The sequence below is a fragment of the Channa argus genome, chromosome 8 (genome assembly GCF_033026475.1).
Source record: "Channa argus isolate prfri chromosome 8, Channa argus male v1.0, whole genome shotgun sequence".
NCBI classification, from domain to species: domain Eukaryota; kingdom Metazoa; phylum Chordata; class Actinopteri; order Anabantiformes; family Channidae; genus Channa; species Channa argus.
The window spans coordinates 4,198,686-4,221,315 of record NC_090204.1 but is presented as its reverse complement, the minus strand read 5'-3'; the positions used below and the strand labels follow the sequence as shown (position 1 = coordinate 4,221,315).

General features: G+C 37.0%; 2 protein-coding genes across 5 annotated transcripts in view; one reads left to right on the top strand and one right to left on the bottom strand.

The window, feature by feature from the left end:
- Positions 1-208: 208 nt before the first annotated feature.
- LOC137131850 (synapse-associated protein 1-like) lies at positions 209-3,743 on the bottom strand. Its single transcript, XM_067513653.1, has 9 exons — positions 3,406-3,743; positions 3,171-3,289; positions 3,018-3,084; positions 2,588-2,661; positions 2,317-2,456; positions 2,041-2,189; positions 1,692-1,750; positions 1,178-1,322; positions 209-1,088 (listed from the first exon to the last, which is right to left on the bottom strand). Exons 1-9 carry the CDS (start codon positions 3,596-3,598, stop codon positions 961-963), a joined length of 1,074 nt encoding a protein of 357 aa, XP_067369754.1. The 5' UTR covers positions 3,599-3,743; the 3' UTR covers positions 209-960.
- A 314-nt stretch (positions 3,744-4,057) lies between these two features.
- Positions 4,058-22,630, top strand: part of shroom2a (shroom family member 2a) — a 32,713-nt gene continuing 14,140 nt past the window's right edge. The window contains exons 1-3 of one of the 4 annotated variants that reach the window (XM_067513648.1): positions 4,058-4,331; positions 6,058-6,268; positions 15,883-16,031. In XM_067513648.1, the coding sequence (XP_067369749.1) occupies positions 6,062-6,268; positions 15,883-16,031 (356 nt within the window). In that variant the 5' untranslated portion in view covers positions 4,058-4,331; positions 6,058-6,061. Of the gene's footprint in view, positions 4,332-6,057; positions 6,269-7,474; positions 7,553-15,882; positions 16,032-21,562; positions 21,755-22,630 lie in introns of those variants that run through there. The other 3 variants (XM_067513649.1, XM_067513652.1, XM_067513650.1) reach the window with 3 other exon arrangements.

Here is a 22,630-nt window from a genome sequence, read left to right as displayed (position 1 = left end):
GGTTTTTTTAAAGAGCACAGCAAGAGTAGACTGCCGGTTTATATGTGATGAACTGAATGAATGTGTCTGAAAACGCTGTTACACATTGATAAAAACAATTAAACATGCTCAACATGTATGTGAGGTTTTTAGAGTAGATTGGTCAAACGTGTCACTGTAAGAGAGCAACAAGTAATAAAAAAGGACAAGAAAAGAATATGGTCCAGTCATTGATTAAGCTTTTTAACAAAATATACCAAACTTGTTTATATGCTATGACTCTCATATCAATCTTATACAAGTTAGAGGAAATATTACTTCATTTGGTTATTTCTGCAGCAGACAACTGGCACAATTAGGGTCAAATAGGGACAACAAAGCCATACTTTTCATTCTTTTGACTTAAAGAACTACAGTATCAGATCAGTCATTATCTGGACATTTAACATTAGAAATAACTTGAAATCGATCTGCAAATATGTATCTTTAAACATATTCCTACAGAGAACTACCTAAAAAAAAAAAAAACACTGGTTCGGTACTATACATAGATGTTTCTGTTTGCTGCATTTTGGACCCTTTTTGTGGTGGTGGTGCCGCTACTCTACACAACTTTTAGTATTTATGATTATTCTGTAATTGACTAGCTACAGTACAGCATAAAGTACTTTGGTCTGTTTTCTGAACAGGCATACGACACTATCACAGTTTTAATACAAGGTGCAGGATAATTTCTCCCCTTCTTCTAACTACAGGAGACAATACTAAACATTTACTTATAAGCATTAGAACAGTTAAGCCACAAGAAATAGCATATTGAAATGTAAATGATATTCAGAGGTAATTCTCTTTGATAGGTCATAAGAGGACCAATATTGTAATGAACCATTTCAATACAAGCATAAACTCTTTAGTCAGGTGCTGTCATTGACTTTAAATGTCTTTAAAAATTTAAGGCTGGAGGAAGCTTGTTTACGTGCTTTAACTGTCCGTCTTGAGCATCTCCTCAATCTCTCGTTCCCAGACGTCATCGTCGTTCTCATTATCAGCTAAGATTTCGTACTCCTGCAGGTCCTCCTGCAACTCTTTCTCCCAGTCTGCAGTCTCCTCTGGAGGATAAATAAATAGTAGTAACACTTGTGGAGTCCTCCAATGGCAGTATTTACAATGTAATAATTCAGTTCAACAAAAAACAAACCCTTATGTGTACTCGGAAGCTCCTGCTTGTCCAGAACCAGCTGTTCTATTTCTCTACGCAGGTCATCCTCATTTATCTTGCATGAGTCAAAAGCGTCACTAACAAATTCGGAAACAGGTGGGCTAGCGGACATCTCCTCCTCATTCTTTCATCACAGAAACAAGAAGATGGGTTAGAACTAAAAACCGAATTTGAAGCAAAGTTAGGACATTGTGTAAAATGTAGAGAAATGAAGAGAATATAATGATTTGTAAATCATATTTTTGATTATTAACAGTACAAAGACAACGGGGGCGGCTATATGTCAAAGTGTCTCTGGGCAAGACACTGAACCCCTAACAGCCCATTCCCATCCCCAGCTGTGCAGTACCAGTCCAAGCCCGGTAGAAATTGGGGAGGTTTGAAAGAAAGAAAAAAAAAGTCTGAGATTTTGGTGGCTTGTATTTTGATCTGAGTCCTATTGCTGTTTTATGATACATTTTCTTGTTTTAATCTTTAAAAACATGTAGCTTACCTCACTTGACTTTATTTTGGAACTGCTTATGGCACGGGAAGTTTTCCATTTGATAACATCTGCAAAAATAATTATCTGACATTATCTCTTAAGTAAATTAAAACAATAAAAACAAGGCAATATTCATGCATGTCTACACTTAAATGACATTATCAGTGCAAATTAATTTATATAAAATGTTTCTACCACTGCTCTTAACATATTAGCAGAATATGCCAACAAGCTAATGTTCTATAATAGTACTATTATTTATGGGACTTTAATTTGAAAACCACAACTTTTTATCCTCACTGACAAGAACATTATAATTAAACACAGGCCTTAAAGTGTAAATGTACATAGCCTGTACCCTTTTGATCAGGATTTTCATGACTGCAACCACTTTTGTCCATTCTCCTCTCAGCAGTCTGTTGTGCTGCTAGAGCTGTGATCTGGGCCGACTGTTTTATCAAGGACACACGGTAGAAGTAATTCTTCCAGAAGACTTCCTCTTTAACCCTAAAAAGAATGGTGTGGGGTGGAAAATCATTGAATATTTTTGGTTTTTAATAACCACACTCTTATACAGGGGTGTTTTAATGAAAACAAAGGGCAAACTAATAAGTCAGTGTCAAAATATTCTCACTGTTTGGGGACCAGATGGAAGCGCATCTTCCTGAGGAGCTCATCTTCCTCCAACATCACCATGGCGACTGGATACACATGATCAAAGTCAAAGTGAAATTGAACCCCAGCAGGAGGATCTCTTAAAAAATTTCTTTTGTCCTGTCAATAAATGAAGCAATAAACTGAGGTAAAAAAAAAATTGCTTTTTACATTTTTGTTTACAGTTTATTTTGATGCACAATTTACTTACTCTGTACCACAAAAATGTTTTTGTAAAGAGTAATACTCACAGCTGAAAGAGCTAAAATCTGTTGCTGTATGGTATCCTCATCATTATAACCAACCCACGGTGGCACAGCAGCACCTACATCAACAAAAACTAGTCTATAGTCACTGTATAGTAATGTAATGTACCTACTGATGTACAATCCAGACTATAAGTATTTGGACAGTTAAACTTTTTATTTTCTTCAGCACATTAGGTTAAAACCATTGGATAAACTATTGGATACAACATATGACATGTGACAAGTCTTGTCAAAATTTAAAGAACTATGTGGAAGATTAAGCCTTTTAAAACATTTTTATCTTATATGCAACTCAATGTGCTAAAGCGCTGAGTATGAAGAACAATGTATAACTGTTCACATATGTACAGTCTGGACAGTCTACCATGCTTACTTAGAAAAAACAAGAATAAAAACTGGATTCACTGCTTACTAGATTTTTTTGCCTTATTCTCCTGAACAAACTTTTGTTGTTCTTTGTGGAAATCACCCAAAAGAGTCTGAGTGGGAAAAAAATAACTTTAAAAGACTTAAAACTTTAAAGAACGAGGCAAAGGTATTTATATAGACACGAAAAGTCAACGACCTTGTCAATTATTCCATTAATCCTTCCGTCCTCAACACTTTTCTTTAATGTTTGTGCTGTCTCAGCAACTGACTCGGACAGTTTCTTCGAGGCAGTAGTGGCTAAATTAAAAAAGTAGCCTGTAAAGAACAACATTTGATTAACATAATTTCACATCCAAACACAGGAAGCAACGTTCCCAAGTAATATTACAACACAGCCTAGAACGTCCCTTCACCATCTTTATCAAACTTACCACTGAAACCCTTGGCTGTTTGGATAAGTTGAGTAGATTCAGCATCGCCGACCTGCTCACTTTCTGCCACAGACGTCTGTGTGTTTATAACATGAACCTTGTCTTCACTAACAGCAACAACGGAGTCTTCTTGTCTTTGAGCTTGCTCATTTTCGTTTTCTATTCCAAGCCAGGTCCCCCAGTTTTTAAACATGGTTTAAATAAGGTGAAACTTACGAGAACTTCTTAAACATGTTCTGAAATTAGCTGCTTCGTTTACTGTGTTAGTTTTCAGACAGTGTTTTAAAAAGTGATAGCTGGTGACGTTTCGATTTAGCCACTTCCGTGAAATGATTAATTTTGGCCCTAGTTCTTACCCTTACGTTACCAAGTTGCCATGGAAACATACGCCCCCCCCCCCCCCCAAAAAAAACCTCACATTTACTCTATTCTGTTATTTGTTTATGTCTGACACTCTAGAAAGTGATATTAGGCAACACATCAAAACTCGAGATATAAAACTAGAGCGGGTTTAGCGTTATATGCCTGAAAAAAATGTCCAAAGGGAAATGCTTCCCTTACTTCCTGATTAACAGTAGATGGCACACTTGCGCTGTTTCACTACACTTGTTATCCCTGTTGTCCATGGATGGAGCTAAGTTAGCTTAGCCAATTTAAACTGTCCTGAGTGTGTCACTCGTTCTCGTTTGTGTTATAAGGTGCGTTAACGTTACGGAGCGGAGTGCTGCGTGTACAGCTGTGGAAATCGTCGGCTTGTTTAGCAAACTGTTCGCACAACTCGCGTTTAAAAAAGTATTTAGCGTTATTTGGCAATAAAAACAGTTCGAAAAGATGAAGTATGTTTAACGTTAACCTGGGATATAGCTGCGTGCCACCCCGAGGAAGCTTTCCTGTTCACCGGTTTATCCAGAAGTTCTTTTTTCCAGGTAAGGTCAGCCGCTTAAACAGGAGTTTTAGAGTAACATTGACAAACTTATTCTAGTTTTTAATGTTATGGTTTAGCGCTTTTTTTTTTAAACGAAAATGCGTTTGCTTAGGATGATGAGCTCGGCTTGACTTATTATTCGGTACAGACGAAGAAGGTTCCATTGTGCTTCTCGACATTGTTAGTGTATTTAATTCTCTCACACATAAGAGCATTAACTTCGTTTAAGTCAGCCCGTCTAGAGTATGACAACAGGTGTTTACTAAGGGTAATACACTTACTAAATGGGTGGCATCGGGATATGGTAGTTTTCCAACAGCTCAAATGACGTTAAAGTCACTAAAGTAAACGTTCACACATTCATTAAGTGTCCCGAAGCGTACTCTCTTTCAAATTAAGAGCACAAACCTAATTCCGTAATCCTGGATAACGTGTTTTCATACAGGTTCATTGTGAAGGCTCATGTTTAGTTGTCAATAGTATCACGATGCAACGACATCCTGCACTGAAAATTAGATTGTTGGCAAACTAAGGGTACGTTCACTTATATTGTTCTATGGTGAAGAATAGCGAAGTAGCTGCCATAATCTGCTGACAGGTTTTATTTCATGTAATGATGCGGCCGTGTTTAAAACTGTAACAGTCACTTTTCTTTTGTCCTCTAAACGTGCTTGTCAGTAATGCTAGTTAAATCCTACATTAGTTTTCAAAAAAGATCACTAGCACGGCTGTTAGTTCACTTTATACAAGTCGCGGTCTAAATTATACGTGGAGTTTATGAAATTACCAAATCAAAGTCAAACAGCATTGTGTCAAAGCAAAAATATAGCACAATTTGGAAAGATTGGACAATTGTTCATATAGTATGGTATTATATCGTATATAGTATTGCGCTGTATTCATTTTATATTTTCATTTAAGATGTAATATTTGTAAATAAATGTAAAACCTGTCTATAATATCATGGAATAGACAGCGACACAGTAATCTATTATCTTTTGCTAAATTGGTTGATAACAACAAAAACAACTTCTTGCCTAAATCGAACCTTCCCAATAAAATGGAGGAACTTAAACAAATGCATCTAAATAAAAACAAATGTTTCAAAACAGTAGCAGCTATGAAAAGATCCCATTTAGAATCATTTACAGAAAAGGTATGAACCTTATAAAATAATCTTGCACTTAATTTCATTTCATTAACCTAATATTACTTAGTCTAAACGTAATCTTTAGATGGTTTACAGCTTCTCTGCTCACAGGCAGGGGCTTCATGAGTTTAGATTGTATCACAGTCTGTCTTCAGGTCATGATCAAGGTCAAGAGGGTTTAAAAGATAAAGGCTATAACATAAGGCCAGATGATGCTGAGCTGTGAAAGTGTTCAGTTAAACTGTAATAATTTCTCAAATTAACTGCCAGCAGTTGCATTACTAAAATTGGGATATTATTGTTTTGCTTTTTAGTAGTGGTGATTATCTAGCTGTACTGTAGTTTTTTTCTCAAAGCTTTTGCTATATTAGTTCTCAGGGGGAGCAACAGCAGGGGGTCATCACAATCACACTGAAGCAGAACAGGCTCACACATTATGTGTCCAGTAAATCTTTTTAATATAGTCCTATTTATTCAGTTAAGTTTTTGTTTAAATAATGAACGATTATTAATACTGTACTACATGTTCAAAGAATTATTTGAATGCCATATTTGTATTTGTTTATATTTATAATAGTACCATGGATGCTGAGGGATATAAAAATGATCAACACTATACAGAAGCACAGAGCCTGTGGCATGTGATGCAGAAACCAGGAGATCAGGAGCCGAGGAGCAGCGATAGTGAGGGCTGGAAGCTGGTGGGTGTATTTCTTTCAGGAGGTGCACCATGGGGATTTACTCTTAGAGGTGGACTGGAGCATCGGGAACCTTTGCTCATAACCAAGGTAAATAATTTTGAAAAACTCTTTTTTTTTTTCTTTTTTTTTTCTTTTTTCCGTCAAAGCTTTGAGTTGGGTTGTTGTGGCAAATTGGATTTTTAAGTATTAATTTTCCTTTTCTGTTTAGCAATTTGCAAATAGGATGTTGGTTGCTATTTTTACTCTCGCGAATGCATTCAGTATTTCTGTTTTATACCATTCATCATTTTTCAAAAACAGTTCAAAGTTAATGACCAGTAGCAGTAAGGACTTTGTGACTGATAGACAGAGGTGTGTATTTTGCCGACAGGGTACAACTGCATCATAATCAATTACTTTTAATGACATCTTGCTCCAACTACATTTATACTTTTAAATAAGTCACATGCAAAGTCAGCATGCTTCCTCCCACAAAACATTATGATTTAAAATCAGTTTCATGTCATTATTGCAGAGTTGATGATTGCCGGCAGTGTTAAATAGTACTTATTCATAGTCATGTGAGCCGGAGCAGGTCAAAAGACACTGGAAACGTCACAGAACTTCATCACCAAAAAAAAGAACAAAGATATGCAAAAAAAGTGCAGGCACCAGTCACAAAAAACAGCAAAGTCCCTGTCACTTTGTTATTGTTACACAAGTGTGGCGATGTTTGCATATCATATTTATGAATCCCTCACCTTACACTATGACCAGGAGAAACGCTTACAAAAGTACAAACAGTATTGTTGATGTGGATGTGTCAATAATGCTGCACCATTACACAATTTTCTGATTCTATGTAATAAAATAAAAGATCAAGGTGAAAGATGATATGATATAGATTGTCATGAAATCATACAGGGTCATGGCCCCCAGAGGGGTAGCTTTGACTCAGGAGGCAGAGATGTCGTCCATGAATCACAGGGTCAGTGGTTTAATTCCTAGCTCCTCCTGTCCATTAGTGCTCAGCATGACTTTTACTGTGATAACTTTTTTTTTTTTCTCTAGCTCCTCCAGCAGGTTAATATTTTGGGTGCAATATCTAGACTTTTACATAATGGATTGCCATGAAATTATTCTGCTACTCATCTTCCCCTAAGTGGCAGCTGTGGCTCAGCTCTGAATACACGATTACCTCACTTCTCTGTTGACTGTAATGATTTACTACAAAAGACCTTGATACTGTAGTTAGTTGAAATACCAGCACCTGTTTGTAGGGAGCTGTTTTTCGATTTTCTGTATTGAGTGAAAAGGTGTCCAAAGTCCCCCTCAGATGTGCAAAACTCAGGATCTCAGAGACTTGGTCCAGACCACCTTCACACTACTACTGTAGGTTTTGCAAGCATGTGATTCAAATGACTAGAATTCTGATCATTTTAAGTCTTTAAGCTGTATTAATTGGCCAGGTCACATAGCTGAATTGTGTGGGGTAAGCCACTATCCTGCTGGACTCCCTTTCTCTGGTTAGAAATTGGCAGCATTTTATCGTTAATGTTTTGTCAGTGAACGCCACATCCCTAAGGATCAATGTAAGTCGACTTGTTTGCATGTGATTGTAAGATGTTAACATCTCAGTAGTTTTCAAGAAGTTATTTAAACGTTACAGCTATTGCTGCTGGCTTAAACCTACGGCATTTTTTACTGATCTGTGAAAATACATTGTTCATGGACCAGACTTAACACATGTTTGTCAAGCAGTCTTGCAGTTTAGTTTGCAGTCACTTAGGGTATGGTGTATTTTATTAGATCCCACCTGGACCTTACTGTTTTATATTTTTGTGCCAGGTTAAATATCAGTTTAGAGGGTAGTCTGTGGTACCAGGAACAGCGGAGGAATGTTGCTTTGTTTGATTTTTTGAACTGTAGTGAATTATCTGTGACAGCATGAACCTTGTAGGAATGGTGTGATGGGATAAATGAAGTCAAAATTAATGATTTCTGCTTCTTTGGAAGAACCCTCCCATTATAGCCATTGTATATCTACAGACACTGTCTGTTTTACCTTGAAAACATGTTTAAGATTAGAGATTTAGAAGGTAATTTGAGATAAATATATTGTTGGTTGTTCTTGCAATGTGTGCACAAAGTCCTATTTTCTGTACACTGTTAAAGTAACATATTTCTCTTAACACAAGGGCTACAATGATGTCATAGCTATGGTTTGGTAATAATGGCTAATGGATTCAAATGTCTACTGTAAGAACACACTTTGGTGTAGACAAGTCGAGCTACTTAAAAATACTGTGTAGCTAACTCATTCAGAACTGCTGGTAGGTGTGCTCAGTTGCACAAGATGGCCTAAAAGAGTAACTAGACTCTTTGTATTTGTTTTGTACTGGTCACATATTTACATAAAGGTTTGTTGGAAAATGATGTCGTACATGTGATTTTTATTTATTTTTTTCACAACAAAGGTTATGCATTTTCTTCTGTTCGAAAATTCCATGGCTGTTTAAGGAGACCTTGACCTATGAATAAAACATGATGCCTCTTTATACCTGTAAAAATTGCTTAGTGGCACATTGTTAGCAAAAAGTTCACCCCTTCTGATTTCAGCCATATAATTAACTAGACCTTTGCGTCCATGTTTTTGGGCCTATAGAGGATCCACTAACACAAAATTGCTTCACAGCCAATCCACAGGTTGAATGGATCAGTTCAGCCGAATCCTTTGTCCCCACCCTAAATTTGACAACTTAGATGGGAATGCAGGGTCTGTTCTGTGTGGATTGGAGAATAGATGTTTATTCTATAAGCAGATGTTCCAGCACTAGTGTGCTTACTTTAAAGTTTCTATGTATAGAGTACATTATTTTTGCTTTTAACTGCCTTCAATTGACAAAATAATCTCTTATCACTTGATAGTGCTGAACCATGTAACACAGCAGGACCCCTGTGAGTTTTTGTGATAGAAACTGGAAGCGTAAGACAAAAAATATTTATCGATATAATATTGAATGCACATTCAGCCAGTACAAATGTTCCTTCATCCCGAAAAGTAACAACAATGGTCAATGGAGGGTATAAAATGAAAGTTAAAGCACAATAATGAAAATTAGACCATCGCAGAAGTTTGCATCCCTCTTTATAAAATGTTCTCTAATACTTTGTATGTCATCTTTTTGCCCATATAATCCCCTCAAGCATCTTTTGGTACCCTTTGAGCAGTTGTAGTATCCTTTCAGGTGAAATTTTAGTGGATTCTTCATGGCTCAATTCTTCTCGATCACATTTTTTTGGCTGTCTCTCATATACAGCCTTCTTCAAGTACTGTATATGCAGATGTTTTCATAAATAATTAAGTCTGGAATCTGAAGAAGCCATAGTAAAACATTCACCTTATTATTACTGAGTTGAGTTGACTTTTCTTTGAGCTTTAGATTATTATCTTGTTGAAAGATCCACTGCTTTTTCATTTTTAGTTTTTTGCTGTCAAATCTTAGGATTTTGGGCTACAATTACTCTTCCTTCCACCTTATGTACAGCTCCAGTACCTGATGCAGACTTTCACTCCCAGAACATCACTGACCCTCCACCACGTTTTGCAGTGGGATGATGTTCCTCTCCTTATAGTCATAGAGGTGTTTCTTACCACACATACAGTACCTGTGTGAATTATGACCAAATGATCAAACTGTGGTCTCATCAGATCTTATAGTCTTATTCCAAAACTCATTTGGTTTGTTCACATGCTCCTTAGCTTACTCCAAACATGCTGCCCTATTTCTTGATGTAAAGGATGGCTTCCTGCATACTTTTCTCCCATCCACCTAGACATGTGCAGATATGGAGTTTTATTCCATTTGCCATTAAAAACTTTGTCAGCTCTCTCTGTTTGTTTTGGATTCTTATGTAGCTCTCCAATAAGTTTTACAATGCTTATATTAGTTATTTTACTTCTTCCACTTCTTGGAACAGCCTTAACTGTGCCAATGTTTCTTCCATTTCTGGATTAGCGTCTTTACAGTTGGTACTGGTATGACTTGAAACATTTTATATCCCTGGCCAGTTTTATAAAATGTTACCAGTTTAATTTTAAGGTCTTCTGAAAGCTGTTTTGCTGATTGCTCTGTTTGTTTCAGCAAACTGATTGTAGATTGTAGGTCCAAGCCCAATATAACACACCTGGTGCTACTTGTCGTGCATTAAGTGTTGACAGTCTTTCTTTAAAGCCCAGATACCTTATTTTACATATTAAAACTTCTGATAGTATAGGAGCGCTAGACTTTTTTTTTTGTTACTTACACCATATGTCTCAGTGTGAGTACAAAGCTTTGACCACACAGGTCATGGTGCGATGATAGCAAAGCTATATTTTACATACAGATTTTAAGAACATCCTTTTATGGATTGCTAAACTTAATGAGTTATTTTTTTTCTTCACTTTTCTGCATATTCTTAGATTTCCAAAATGAAATATAATAAAAGACCCCAGTGTGATGAGAGGTTTAGAGCATTGGTTAAAAATATCCTGGTTCTGATTAAAATTCTTAACATTCCACTCATAGCTCACGTTATGCTCAAGGTCTTCATGGGCTCAAAGTCCTTAGTCTTAATAAACTTAAATAATCCAGTTTTACCCCAAACACCTGGCCATGGGCCTTAGTACATATGTTTCCTCTGCCACAATGAAAATTTATAGAGAAAAAAATATTTGTTTCTGAAAACGAAAAGCACCATACACACTGTTCTTACATTCTGTAATAAATAACCTGCAGGTAAACAGGATTAACCAATTATTGAATACTTCACAGGAAAACTCTGTGGCAGAAAACTCAGTTTGACAGTCCCAGGATTGCCTAATCTCTGGAGCAAAGATAATTCATGCACAATAGGGTTATAGTTTGCTAGAGAAGAAAAGGCCTGAAGATTCAGAGAGATTTCTATTTGTGGAAGCCAGGATTTTGGAGGTAGGACTATGGAATGCTGAAGGGATGATTGATTGGGCTGAAAAAAGGAATGGGTCAGAGTGTGCTCCTTGTTGTAAAAGTTCAACATTTATGTATATAAGATACAGAATGTAGTTATATGAAGGTTTTTATGGAAGTAATTTTCAGGGTGTGTACTTGTAAGCCTTTGCTTGATGGTAATTTTCATTGCAATGGCAAAGGTACTTCCACCTACTTTAAGTTGTCAGTTTATTAGGCACAAAAAGCTAAAACAAAATGCACTGAAAAACCCTATTTTCCCCACAGTATTCACATTTATAAATTTCATGATAAAAAATACATTCAAGTAATGTTAATTAATAATTATTAATTGATGCAGTTTTTCTACCACAAAAAATACAATCACCATAAAGAAGCTAGACAGTTTTCATTTTCATCAGGCTGTTTTTATATTCATTAGATGTGACAGTGAGTGGATCCTTTTAATCTCTTTTTATGATATTTGTTGACACATATGTAAAATCACTGGCCTTATTCTTTCACCTGTTTTGGGGTGCAACTCTCTGTTTGAACAAAACATGTACCCAGTACTAGTATCGGTATCAGTTTCTGCATGTAGTCTAATACAACAGTTTCTTTTAATGTCTCTAAGTTATATAAATGAGGCAAGGCTAAATAAAAGAAACACCACCCTGTGTAATGCATCACAGTTCAACAGGTGCAATAACTGCATCTTCTAAAATGAGCATACAGTTAAATCAAAATCTGTAAAACAGTTTGGGGGAAAAAATTGTAATCTAAAAAATGTAGAGGTCTGGCACCCATCCAATTATATGGTAACATCATCCAACAAAAATCAATGGTGATCCTTCTTTTACACCATTGTTTTGGTGATACGGCCTTCACTTTTACTGTATTGACTAACCCTCACTGTTCCAGGCAACTGTATTCAGTGATAAAGCTCTTTACACTAGCACACCCTGGCACCTAATGGCAGTCTAATATTTAACAAATAAGATACAGTATCTTGTGCAGATGTTAGATGTTTAGTAGTATTTCAGAACTTAAGTTTGTGAAACTCTTGACAACGGATTCATATCATTATTGTGGGTAGTCCTCTGTCATTAGGCAAAAAGCAATATTGATAAAACAAATCACTCCAGGTTTACAGAGACAGCTGTTAAACTAAAATGAACACCCAAAGGGTTAAATTTGGGTTAGTTTATTTAAATTGTTTCTCTTGGCCTGTCAAACTGCTATTAACAGTGTCAGTGATGTGAGCAGGCCGTGCCCAAAGCCATACGTGAGGTATGAGTTCAGTGTCCTCCCAGCAAGCTTCACAGGACATCTGTCAGCAGAAAAGACACATCCTTACTCCCCACAATCACCACATCCTTCCCTTAATGTCCCACAGAGAAACATGAGGCTATTTTTGAGGATACTCCGGCATTCAGGATGGCTGTAGTTTGACTGATTGTGGCCTAGAGGAACATAGTAAACAAAGGATGGCTCGTGTGTATGTCTCATAGTGAATTAGTTGCCATGGTGGAAAAAGTGTGACTCCACTGCCTTGATGTTTTAAAAACACTGCCTATATTCACCATTATGATTTCTTGTTTGCTGCTACTTGACGCTGTTTGTTATTATTTACATTCCCAAAATATTTTCTTATCATAGAGCCCTGCTTGTTAGGTTGTATAGAAGAAAAGCCAAGGATGACAGATAACAATATCTTGAACATCTTAACAATATCTCTAGAAGATCTCACTCTTTGTATGTACTATGTGTACAGCAGTTGGAAGTTAACGGTTAGTACTGTACGGCTGTCAGTGTAATTATCAGTTCAGTTTAGATTGTCTTTGTTGTCCTGACATACTGTTAACTTTGTCTGTATCTCTCGTGAGCTAAAATGAACAATTTCTGTTTGTTCAGTATGAACAAGCTACATGCTTTTTCTTTTTAACGATTATGGGTGGCATGTTCTCTCATTACCATAGGTCCCTTATACAATCTCCTGCTTCCTCGTATGCTCCCTAAAGCATACAACAGGAATCCATTTGCAACTCAAAATAGTCCCAAATACATTATTTAAGCCCCAGGTGTTCGATAGAAATATGAGGGGTTTTGTGGTAAAAGCTGCAGACATGTTAGAAAAATTAAAAGTATTCAGGGGAATAGTTTTTTGGTTTGGGTGTTTTCTTAGGGGTCTAGTGTCAAAACAAATCTTTTAATAGACTTTGCTATTTTCTATCTTAGACTTGTTAAATTGCTGTCCCACTACCACTAGTTTACTCTCAACAATAACAGCTAATCTCAATGTGAGTTGTTGCTAGTAAGATCTTTCCTAAGTTATGTTGAGACGTTAAAGAAATTCAAACTTTTGTTTCAAATATTGATTTTCCTGTGCAATTACAGCATAACTGCAGTGTCCATTTTAAACATTGTAATGTCCTGTCAGTGGATCAGTCAGTGAATACGTTTCTCTACAAAACACATTACCATATTAAGACTCTCTCGGGAAGCTGGCCAGCCATCATAAAAATCCTTATTCTGTCCTGTTTTAACCCCAAGATTTGTATTCTGGTTTTCTGTACTGAGGATAAAGGCCATGCAAGACGTAATGGCCTGTAAATGTACACATACCTTTATAGTTGAGTCAACCCCCCAACCCCCTAGGGTAGAGTGGAGGATTGATGATCAGCAGCAGAGCTTTTTGGCTTTTGTGCGTTAATGTGCCAGCTGCCAAGCAGTTTCTCTCAGATTTTCTTTCCACACTGGGCCGTGCAGCGTTGATCCACTCAGATCTGACTTTGCACATCAGAGTCAGGACAGCCCTGACCTTGGTATGTCTGACACTTTAGAGACTCCCTGTATAGCTGTGGTTCTTTCAGTCTCAGAACCATGAATCTTATCCAGACATACAGCACATTGCTGACTTTGGTGCACTGTTCTGTGTTCACTGTGCTTCCCTGTGACAGATGTGTTATTCCAGGTGTCTGACCTCACACAAATACAATACAGTTTGTTTTTACATCATACCAAAGGCTTGGACGGCAGCCTTTTGAAGTATTTTTATAGTCTTTGATTTCTGTCTTTAGAAACTGGCCTACCTGTTGTTACCATAGTGTTCTTCAGTCGCTTTTACCCTTTAAAAATCTATCAGTATTAACACAGGTGACAGTTTGGTGAATTTCCTACATTTATCCTTAAAGAAGCCATATTGTGCACAATTTCAAATATATTTTTTGTTCTGGGTTTTACTTAGATAGTTTTAAATAGCTTACACTTTCAAAATCTGCATGCCATGGGCCAAATGTGAGCCGTGCAAGGAACATGAGAGCGGGTGGACATGACTGTGTTAAGATAAAGTTCACACTTATTTGTGCATTTTATGTAAATTCATGTATTGGGGGCCTGGTGGCTTAATGGGTAGAACATTGGGTTGGGATGAAGAAGGCTGTAGGATTGAATCCCCCCACACCAGGTGAGGCCCCACCCAGCTATCAAGTGCCACCTTTGTGCCAATCTTGAGCCCAGATAAAATGAGAGGGCATCTGGCATAAAAAAATCTATGCCAAAATGAATATGTGGAACACGTTTCGCTGTGATGATTCCTGAAAGGACAAGCCGAAAGCCATTGATCTTTGATGTATATTCATGTATTCTTGTATATTTAGCAGCCAAAAATTTGCATGTACCACTAGTATATTCACACACACAACTGAAACTAACACTGAGTTGCCAGATATCAAAAGGTTTACTGGATTTTTATTAATGTGTATTTTGATGAAATTTAAGACCCTCTATTTACAGTTGGAAAAATTAGTGGCCTCACAGCAAATTAATAAGCATTATTTGATTTTCAGTAAAATAGTGTTTTTTTATTATTGTTTGTTTTGTTTTCATTTTGTTTTTTGTTTCTGTTTTGTTTTTGTAGTTTTTAAAAAAAATATAATTAGAGAATATCTACAGAAAAATGCTGTTGATATTCTGTAATTCCAGTTTCTTAAAACCCTAGGAATTTAAAGTGATCTTTCTTATCTTCTCCCTGGCTGATATTGTAGGTGTACGTAATATAGATTATTTTAGAAAGTAACATGTTAATTAATCATTAATAAAGGCTGTTAGTTGGAGCCCTAGTTGTTTTACATGGTAGAAATTGTATCACTTAAGGTCAAAAAATATACAGTAAAAAATATACATTATATGTTATAAAATATAAAATATACAGTAAATATTAAGTATTTTACATATTACAAGTGTTGAAGTACTTAGAAGCAGTAGGTAGCAGCAGTGTAAGGTTATATGGGCACCTCTCTTTTACACAGCACAGTGAGAGTCTCTTAGAAATGTGAAATCTCTTGACACGCACTATTAAAGTATATATTCTCTATAGTTAGTCTGAATATAATTTCATATAATTATGAATTGCACAATGTGCACTACAAGCATAAAGAATGACTAATATGCAGTCATGTAGCCTACATGGCTAATACCATAGGTTGATTTCATCAAATTTGCTCTGATTTTTGAAATCTTTCCCACTGAGCAAGAACACAATATATTACTTTTCTCTCATCGTTTAAACAGGAAGGTGGTGCTAGTGTTTCTCGACTTCACACATATAAACTGGATTGCACTGCTAGCCAGCAATTGTGAACTAAAAAGTTGCAACAGTGTGTTTGTATCAAACTGAAACTCAATCTGAAATGTAGCAAAACCTATTCCCTGTTAATTTTCAGATTTCCATCTATTTTGTTTATGTTCCAGGTCGAAGAGGGAAGCAAGGCAGCAGCTGTAAGCCTCCAGGTGGGAGATGAGCTTGTCAGTATCAATGAGATTCCACTAGCAGGCTACAGACAAGAGGCCATCTGCCTAGTGAAAGGATCACACAAGACCCTCAGTCTGGTGGTTAAAAGGTATGTGACCAGTCCTGCATCCCCTCCATGCCTTTTCCTTCTGCCTCTGCTGCTGACACAAGTGCACCACACCTTTAGCATAACAGCTCTCTATGGCAACAACAAACAAAAGTGACGGAGGATCACAGTGTTTTTGGCTGTGCGTGTAGTGAGTCTGCCGTTCAGTCGGCACTTCTTTTGATTTCTAAGATGTCACTGTTGACATCTTGGTAACCGGACGGTCCTGTTTTGCAAGGTTGTGTCATATTGCAGTCAATGAGAGTTTATGATTGGATCAAGTTAGAAAAAGGAAGAGCGACTGTAAATGACATAATTTGGTTTCGTTAGATCCCACGCAGGCAGGTGTGGAAGGACAGCTTAGGGGAAGTTATCATGCAAACTATGCAATGTGGCACTGAGTTTAATTTTTCCTCTTAATCAGTTCAGTAGCCCTGCTCATAGCTTGGTCTCTCACTCTCTGTGATAGGTTTTGCTAGTTGGCATTGTTTTCTTAGCCATTCACATTTGTTCCACACATCTAACTTTTTGTTAGTCTCCACAGAACACACTGCTGATGAACAGTAAACCTACAGTAAATGAATATATTCACTTTTATGTCAAAAGCCAACCCTTGTTACTTATCGACTCCATGGATTTGTTTAGTATTCATATTTTGTTTAACTGATAAATCATTAGTCAGCTGTGTCCTGGAAGCCTTGCTACAAATGGCCTTGTGTGTAAAACACTGGTTTCATTGTCTCTCGTTCAGCTGCCTGCATTTCCTTCTGTATTGTATCATATCATAACGTAATCCCTGAACAAATCCTAGTGTACAAGGAAGTCCACTCACCATTTATCCTGCCACAAGGATGTGGCTGTAAGTCTTACTCATTGTGTTTTACTCTGAATAGACAGTGTATTTATTGGATCATGAAACAAGGGTAAATTGCCGTCCGTAACGATTTGTGACATTTGTTTACCTACGCTATTTAAATTGCAACCTCACCCACATAGATATTTTGAAGCTGATTCATTATTTAATAAGTGAACCTATTATACCTAAGTATAATCTTTTCATTACTTTAAAGCTCATTGTTGCTCACTTTTGGTAATTTAGACATATCTATTTAGCACTAATGTAGAATAAATGCTTACATTTTATATAGTCCTAAACTCAACAGAAGTAAGACTAAATCGGCAGTTGGAACATCTTTTTGGTTTCTGTAGTGTGGTTTTTATCTGATTTTAAGCTTTGTACAATCTGGTCTAACATGCTCGTATTTGTTTCTACATTTACTAAGTAGCAAGCACGCCAACAGGTGTGTCTCTGTAGAATAAAAGAGCTGCAAATAGCCCACCAGCATGTAGGATTGTAGAGCACATAAGGAATTAAATGGTAAATAAACTGTTTTAACCCACAGTGACATATACGCAGTACCAATATCACTAAAGATTTTCAGAGGGAGAAGTTAATGGTGTGTCGATGAAACCACAGAAGAGCAAGCAACATCATTAAATCATCTGGGTATTGTCATCTGAGTATGTTTGTTATTCTAAATGGAGAAAGACATTTCCTTACAAGCACAAATCTTATTGTTCATATTGCATTATATAGAGACCTCTAGTCCCACGGGGCTCTTAGTTCCTTCTGGTTGTCTTTGTTGAAAGTTTTACTTTGTTCTGGCCGTCTTAAATAGCATCTCCAGTCAGTTATTTTCCAAAGCCACAATAACAAGTCTGTGTCTGATTTAGAATACAGCAGGGTGATAGTGGTTCTTTGCAGAACCTCAGAACTATAACTCTATTCCAATTTCTTCCTTTCTTCATCCAACAGCAGTTGGCATGTTCAATAGAGAACTGGTGTTGGAGTTTGTAAAGGTTTTCTGGGCTAAAAGTCCAAATCACAACCTGTAACCATGTGAAACCCCTCATGTTTGTCTACAGCTTAACCCGTGCTTATGCATCCAGGTCTTAGTGATGAAATGTTTCTTTTCATGTCATGGATAACATTGGATAGTTGAACAGAGATCAGGAAGTTGTCAGGACCTGCTCCTCTCTACAGGTGTGGTTTCTTTACAGACTTTACAGCAGAAGGGAGGAGCTTGATTTAGCAAGGCATGTATTTTGCATGCAGTGACTAATGTGAGATTGTTCTGTCATTTGGGAGAGGGAAAGAAGAGAGACTTGCCACATGACACTGGAGAGAAAAGATAGGTGTGGTTATCTGTGGGAATGCATCTTGTTGTCTTTGCACATGCCTCGACAAAACTGTTGTACATTATGTGCTTTAACTTTAGATTAACAAATGAAGTAATGTTCAAAATGTTCAACGTTTTGTTCAGCAAAAACAAATGCGAAAATAAAAAATGAACCATGCACAGTTTGTGCTAAATTTGTTAAAAAACTGCCAGCACTAATTACTGCATATAGTCGAGCACTATAATTGTCCCACATTAAGACTTTGCATCTGTGTGCATTTCTGTGTGCTATTGTTATGCTTAGCTATCTCAGAAGTTGTAATTTGGCTAAATGTGGCAAATTCTAAGTTGACTTCTAGTTATTATAATGTCATCAAAGGTTTTTCTCTTTCAGGTCCCCTGCAGTTTTGATTTGCTTTCTTTCCTGTTTAAGAAATTTGCAGTACACAAAGCTAACAGCAGAGTGAATGATTAAACTTGAATATGATGCACAATGTTTGTTGTGGCATTTGGTTTCCCCCTTCTGGTATTGCTACAGAAGCGCCAGTTAATAACATGCTTTATTATTTAGCACTGGCAGTGACATTGTCTTCTGGATCACAGGGGTAAATCTTTTTACAAGTTGTTGAGGTAGCAAAAATATAGTTTTCAATACCATAACACCTCTATAGTGCAGTGGTAGATGTGTAATTCCTGCACAGAGCTTGGTACACAATCCCATTATCTGTGGAAAAGCTTATTTGCAGAACTTACAGTGAGAGCCTTCATTGGGGGTAGAAGTACAGCGGCTTGTATTTACTGGTATTTGTTTTTCTACATAATCCTATGTTTGGAATGCTGTACAATGAATTCTTGTCATTAGTGGATTTCTTAAAATTGTTTGGGTCTCAGCTGAGGTGATCTTAGATCATAGTTTAAATACTTCAGCGTTGCCCTGTCTTGACTACATGCCTCTGTTTCTTGTTGGTTGGTTCTATTGCCATGTGAGTGGACAGGAAGTCACTGAAGTTGATTTCACTTTGAATAAGGTTTTGAATAATTCGTCTTCTTTTTTGGGCTTTTCAGACAAGAGTGAGGACTCCTTGTTGTAAACCCAACTATATGCATATGCTGCTCCACACAGACAGATATACACAAAGTGTAAGTGCACACATAAGTGTATGAACTTAACCAGTGTGAATCCACCAAGCCAGCCAAAACTGTTTTTTTGTTAGTTTGTTTGTTTTTGTTTCTCAGCAATTGTTTCAGTTATGTAATGAAAACTTGAGTTCTGGTTGGGGTTTTACACCTTAAGGTATTGTGTTCCAAAATTGTGAACCTTTTACTAACAATGATGACTAAGCTAAAGTAGTTCTGCACCTTACTGCCCCCTCTGGTCTTCACACCTTCACTTTAATCTTTACAATCTTTTGCAGTGTTTTTCTCTAATCACTGGCAAACTTCTAACATTAAAAAATTTTGTCATTACCCAGCAGCTACACCAAATATTTAAAACACATTGTACCCTCTGGGACCAACAATTAGAGCATGTCAGGTCTGACATTACATAAACCTGTAATAACTACTCACACCTTACAACAGTGTTGACAGTTTTGTTGATGTTGGCTCACACAAATATATGTGATACTGATAGGGATTTGTTAATGGCTGCAGTCCACAGTATATTGAATAATAACCCCACTGAAAGATGTAACTGTAATGATGGGTGCTTTTTAAAACAAGGGACAACTTGTAGGTCAGATGTAGACAAGGAATATTTCGACCCTCAGACAAAAGTTTTCCAGGTGTTTCTGGACTGTGGGTCAGCAATGACAGCCAATGACCTGACAGCTGGTATGCAACTCAGTTCAGGAATGTGCTGCTCATGGTTCACCTCTCTCAACCTCCAAAAAAGACTGGTTTGATTGTAGGGTCTGTTAAAGAAGCCTTTTGTCCGGTCCTCTGGCATCAAATGGAATCCACCAGCTCACCTGTGACGTGCTGGTTGAGTGATTACAACCTCAGCATTTTTCTGACCTATAATACTGTACGTGATGCTGCGCTCATTTGGCCAGATGTTACACCAGAACAAACCTCTGTCTGTACAAGAAACATACTATTACAGAAAAACCTAGAACAAATCAAAACTCTGGATAATGCTAACTTGAAGAAAAGGATGCATTTGATCTACCTTGTATGCTTGATTGCTTCTTTCAAAACACATCACTGTGAACATTATTGCCCTCCTATCAGCTTTAGGTTGTGACCATTCTTTGCTAATCTGTCACTAGACCTCTTGCGTGTTTGCCAAAATATTTTAATAAGGAAAACATATAATTTAGATAACTATGTTTATGATCTCTGTGCTCTTCTCCTAATTGGGACTGAACAGTTAAACTGGCAAAAAAGTTATTAAATAAACATATCGTTTGAATTATAGCTGTAGTTGTTCATTAGAAGGTTAATTTGTGATCTGTAGTCAATACTCTGCAAATAAAAGGTCACTTTGGATCATTTCATTCATTTTCAGAAGCAGACTCGAACAAATAGGATTACTTATATGATAACATTTCATGCTTTTATCCATTGAAATCTGCAGACACTCCAGAAATATTTCTTCCTAAACACGTTGGTTGACAATCCATCTATTCCAAAATAATAAATATGAAGTATTTTGGAACATTTACCAAACACACTTGTCTCCCAGAGTAGGCACAGCTTGCTATTAATTTTTAGCTCTTCCCTTTTATTAGTTTTCAGAAAGGCTGGCTAACACTAGCACACCTTTTAAAGTGTTTCAAATGAAATTAAGCAATGTTAGTATGTACCACCATACAGTATGTGAAGTGAGATTTAATTCTTCAATAAAGCTGTACAGAGCTCACATTTTCGTAAACCACTTAATAGAATTAACAAATATTTTAATATTTTCAATATTTTTTCCACACATTCATTGAAGCGTACAAAGAAGCACAATTAAATACCACCTAAAATAATAACTAGGCCTACATAAAATTTTCATTTTTAATGCAAAGTTGTATGCAGCCTGTTGCTGATATCCCCACTTGGGCTCTTGCATGTGTTCATTCCCTGAGGGTTGGGTGCCCTTATACCCTAGAGATCAACTTGTTGCCATAGTAATGGCTGAAATGCATGTCTGCTACACAACAGGGGAGAAGGGAAGAGAGGAGTCCGGCATTGCATTCCATCATTTACATATTGGCCCCTTAGAGCCAATGAGATGAGGCAAGGTACGGCAATACTCCAAAGGGACTGGCTGGGACAATAGCCCTCCTCCTTCTCTGTGCACTTTTCCACCCCCTCTTAGGAGAAAAAAAACGCCTGTAATCCTGAAGGAAATTCCCCCTTCATTCAAACTAATTCTGCTGGAAGACTTGGTTTAGTACTGACCATTCTGTGTTGATTTTATTCAACTCAAATAAAATAATATTTGAGTTGTGTGGACCAGTGTTGGAGTTGTGTGATGATGCTCAGCGACCTACAAGTCTTTTTATTTTGGCTTGTCTTTGAAGTCTCTGTGGAATGTGATGCCTGACCAAGACTCAGGTATAACTGCTCTCACTTTGAAATTGAGCTCCAGTCTCACATTCATTTGTGCTCTTTGGTATAGTGTGTCTTTCTTTGTGTCCATTTTGAATCCGTTCATCCACGTGTTTGGTGAGTCTAAATTAACTTTTTTTATTCACTTGTTTTGTGCTTGTTGAACTTAACTAAGCAAAACGTATTTGAAATACCTCATACTGGAGATAAATAATTGGGAGGGCTCTTAACAAATTGGGGGATTTCCTTGCTCTTTAATTTGACCCTAATACTGTTATTGTTGTGATTGTTTTGGTCTTATCATTCAGTATTAGGTTATCCATCATTTAGGTTAAGCCATGATCAGTATTTCAGACTTGGCATTGCCAAACAAAATGGGGAAAGGGTTTATAGGTTAAACAATATTCTCTACAGCTTCTCAACGTTCAAGTTATTAGTAATTATTTGGCAGTTAGTTTGTCAAACAGTCTCGAAAGAAGACTTGCTAAACAGCCTATTTTTCAATATGGACTGGTTGTATCAGACATATTTGAAGAGACATGAGACTCTTAACTGATCGAAGAAAGCAGCTTCTCCCCCTGCCCCCATTCCAGCCAACTGATTCACTTTTCTAGCATATCTGTGCTGGCCCAGCTGTAGCCCTGACGATAGGCCTAATAAAACCATGGTCATTTGCATACCAATAGCAAGCACCATGTGTGGCTAGCTCCTAGTGTCCCAGAACACGGACTGTGAGAGGACAAGGAAGACTGAGCTCCATGTTGGCTTGTCTTTGTCTGCTAAATAGGTCTAAATTCTAATTCACAATTAATTTTGTGGCAGTGTCCCACTTTGCTGAGCTTAACCAAATCTCTGTCTCAATCTTAAAAAAAATTGTAAATA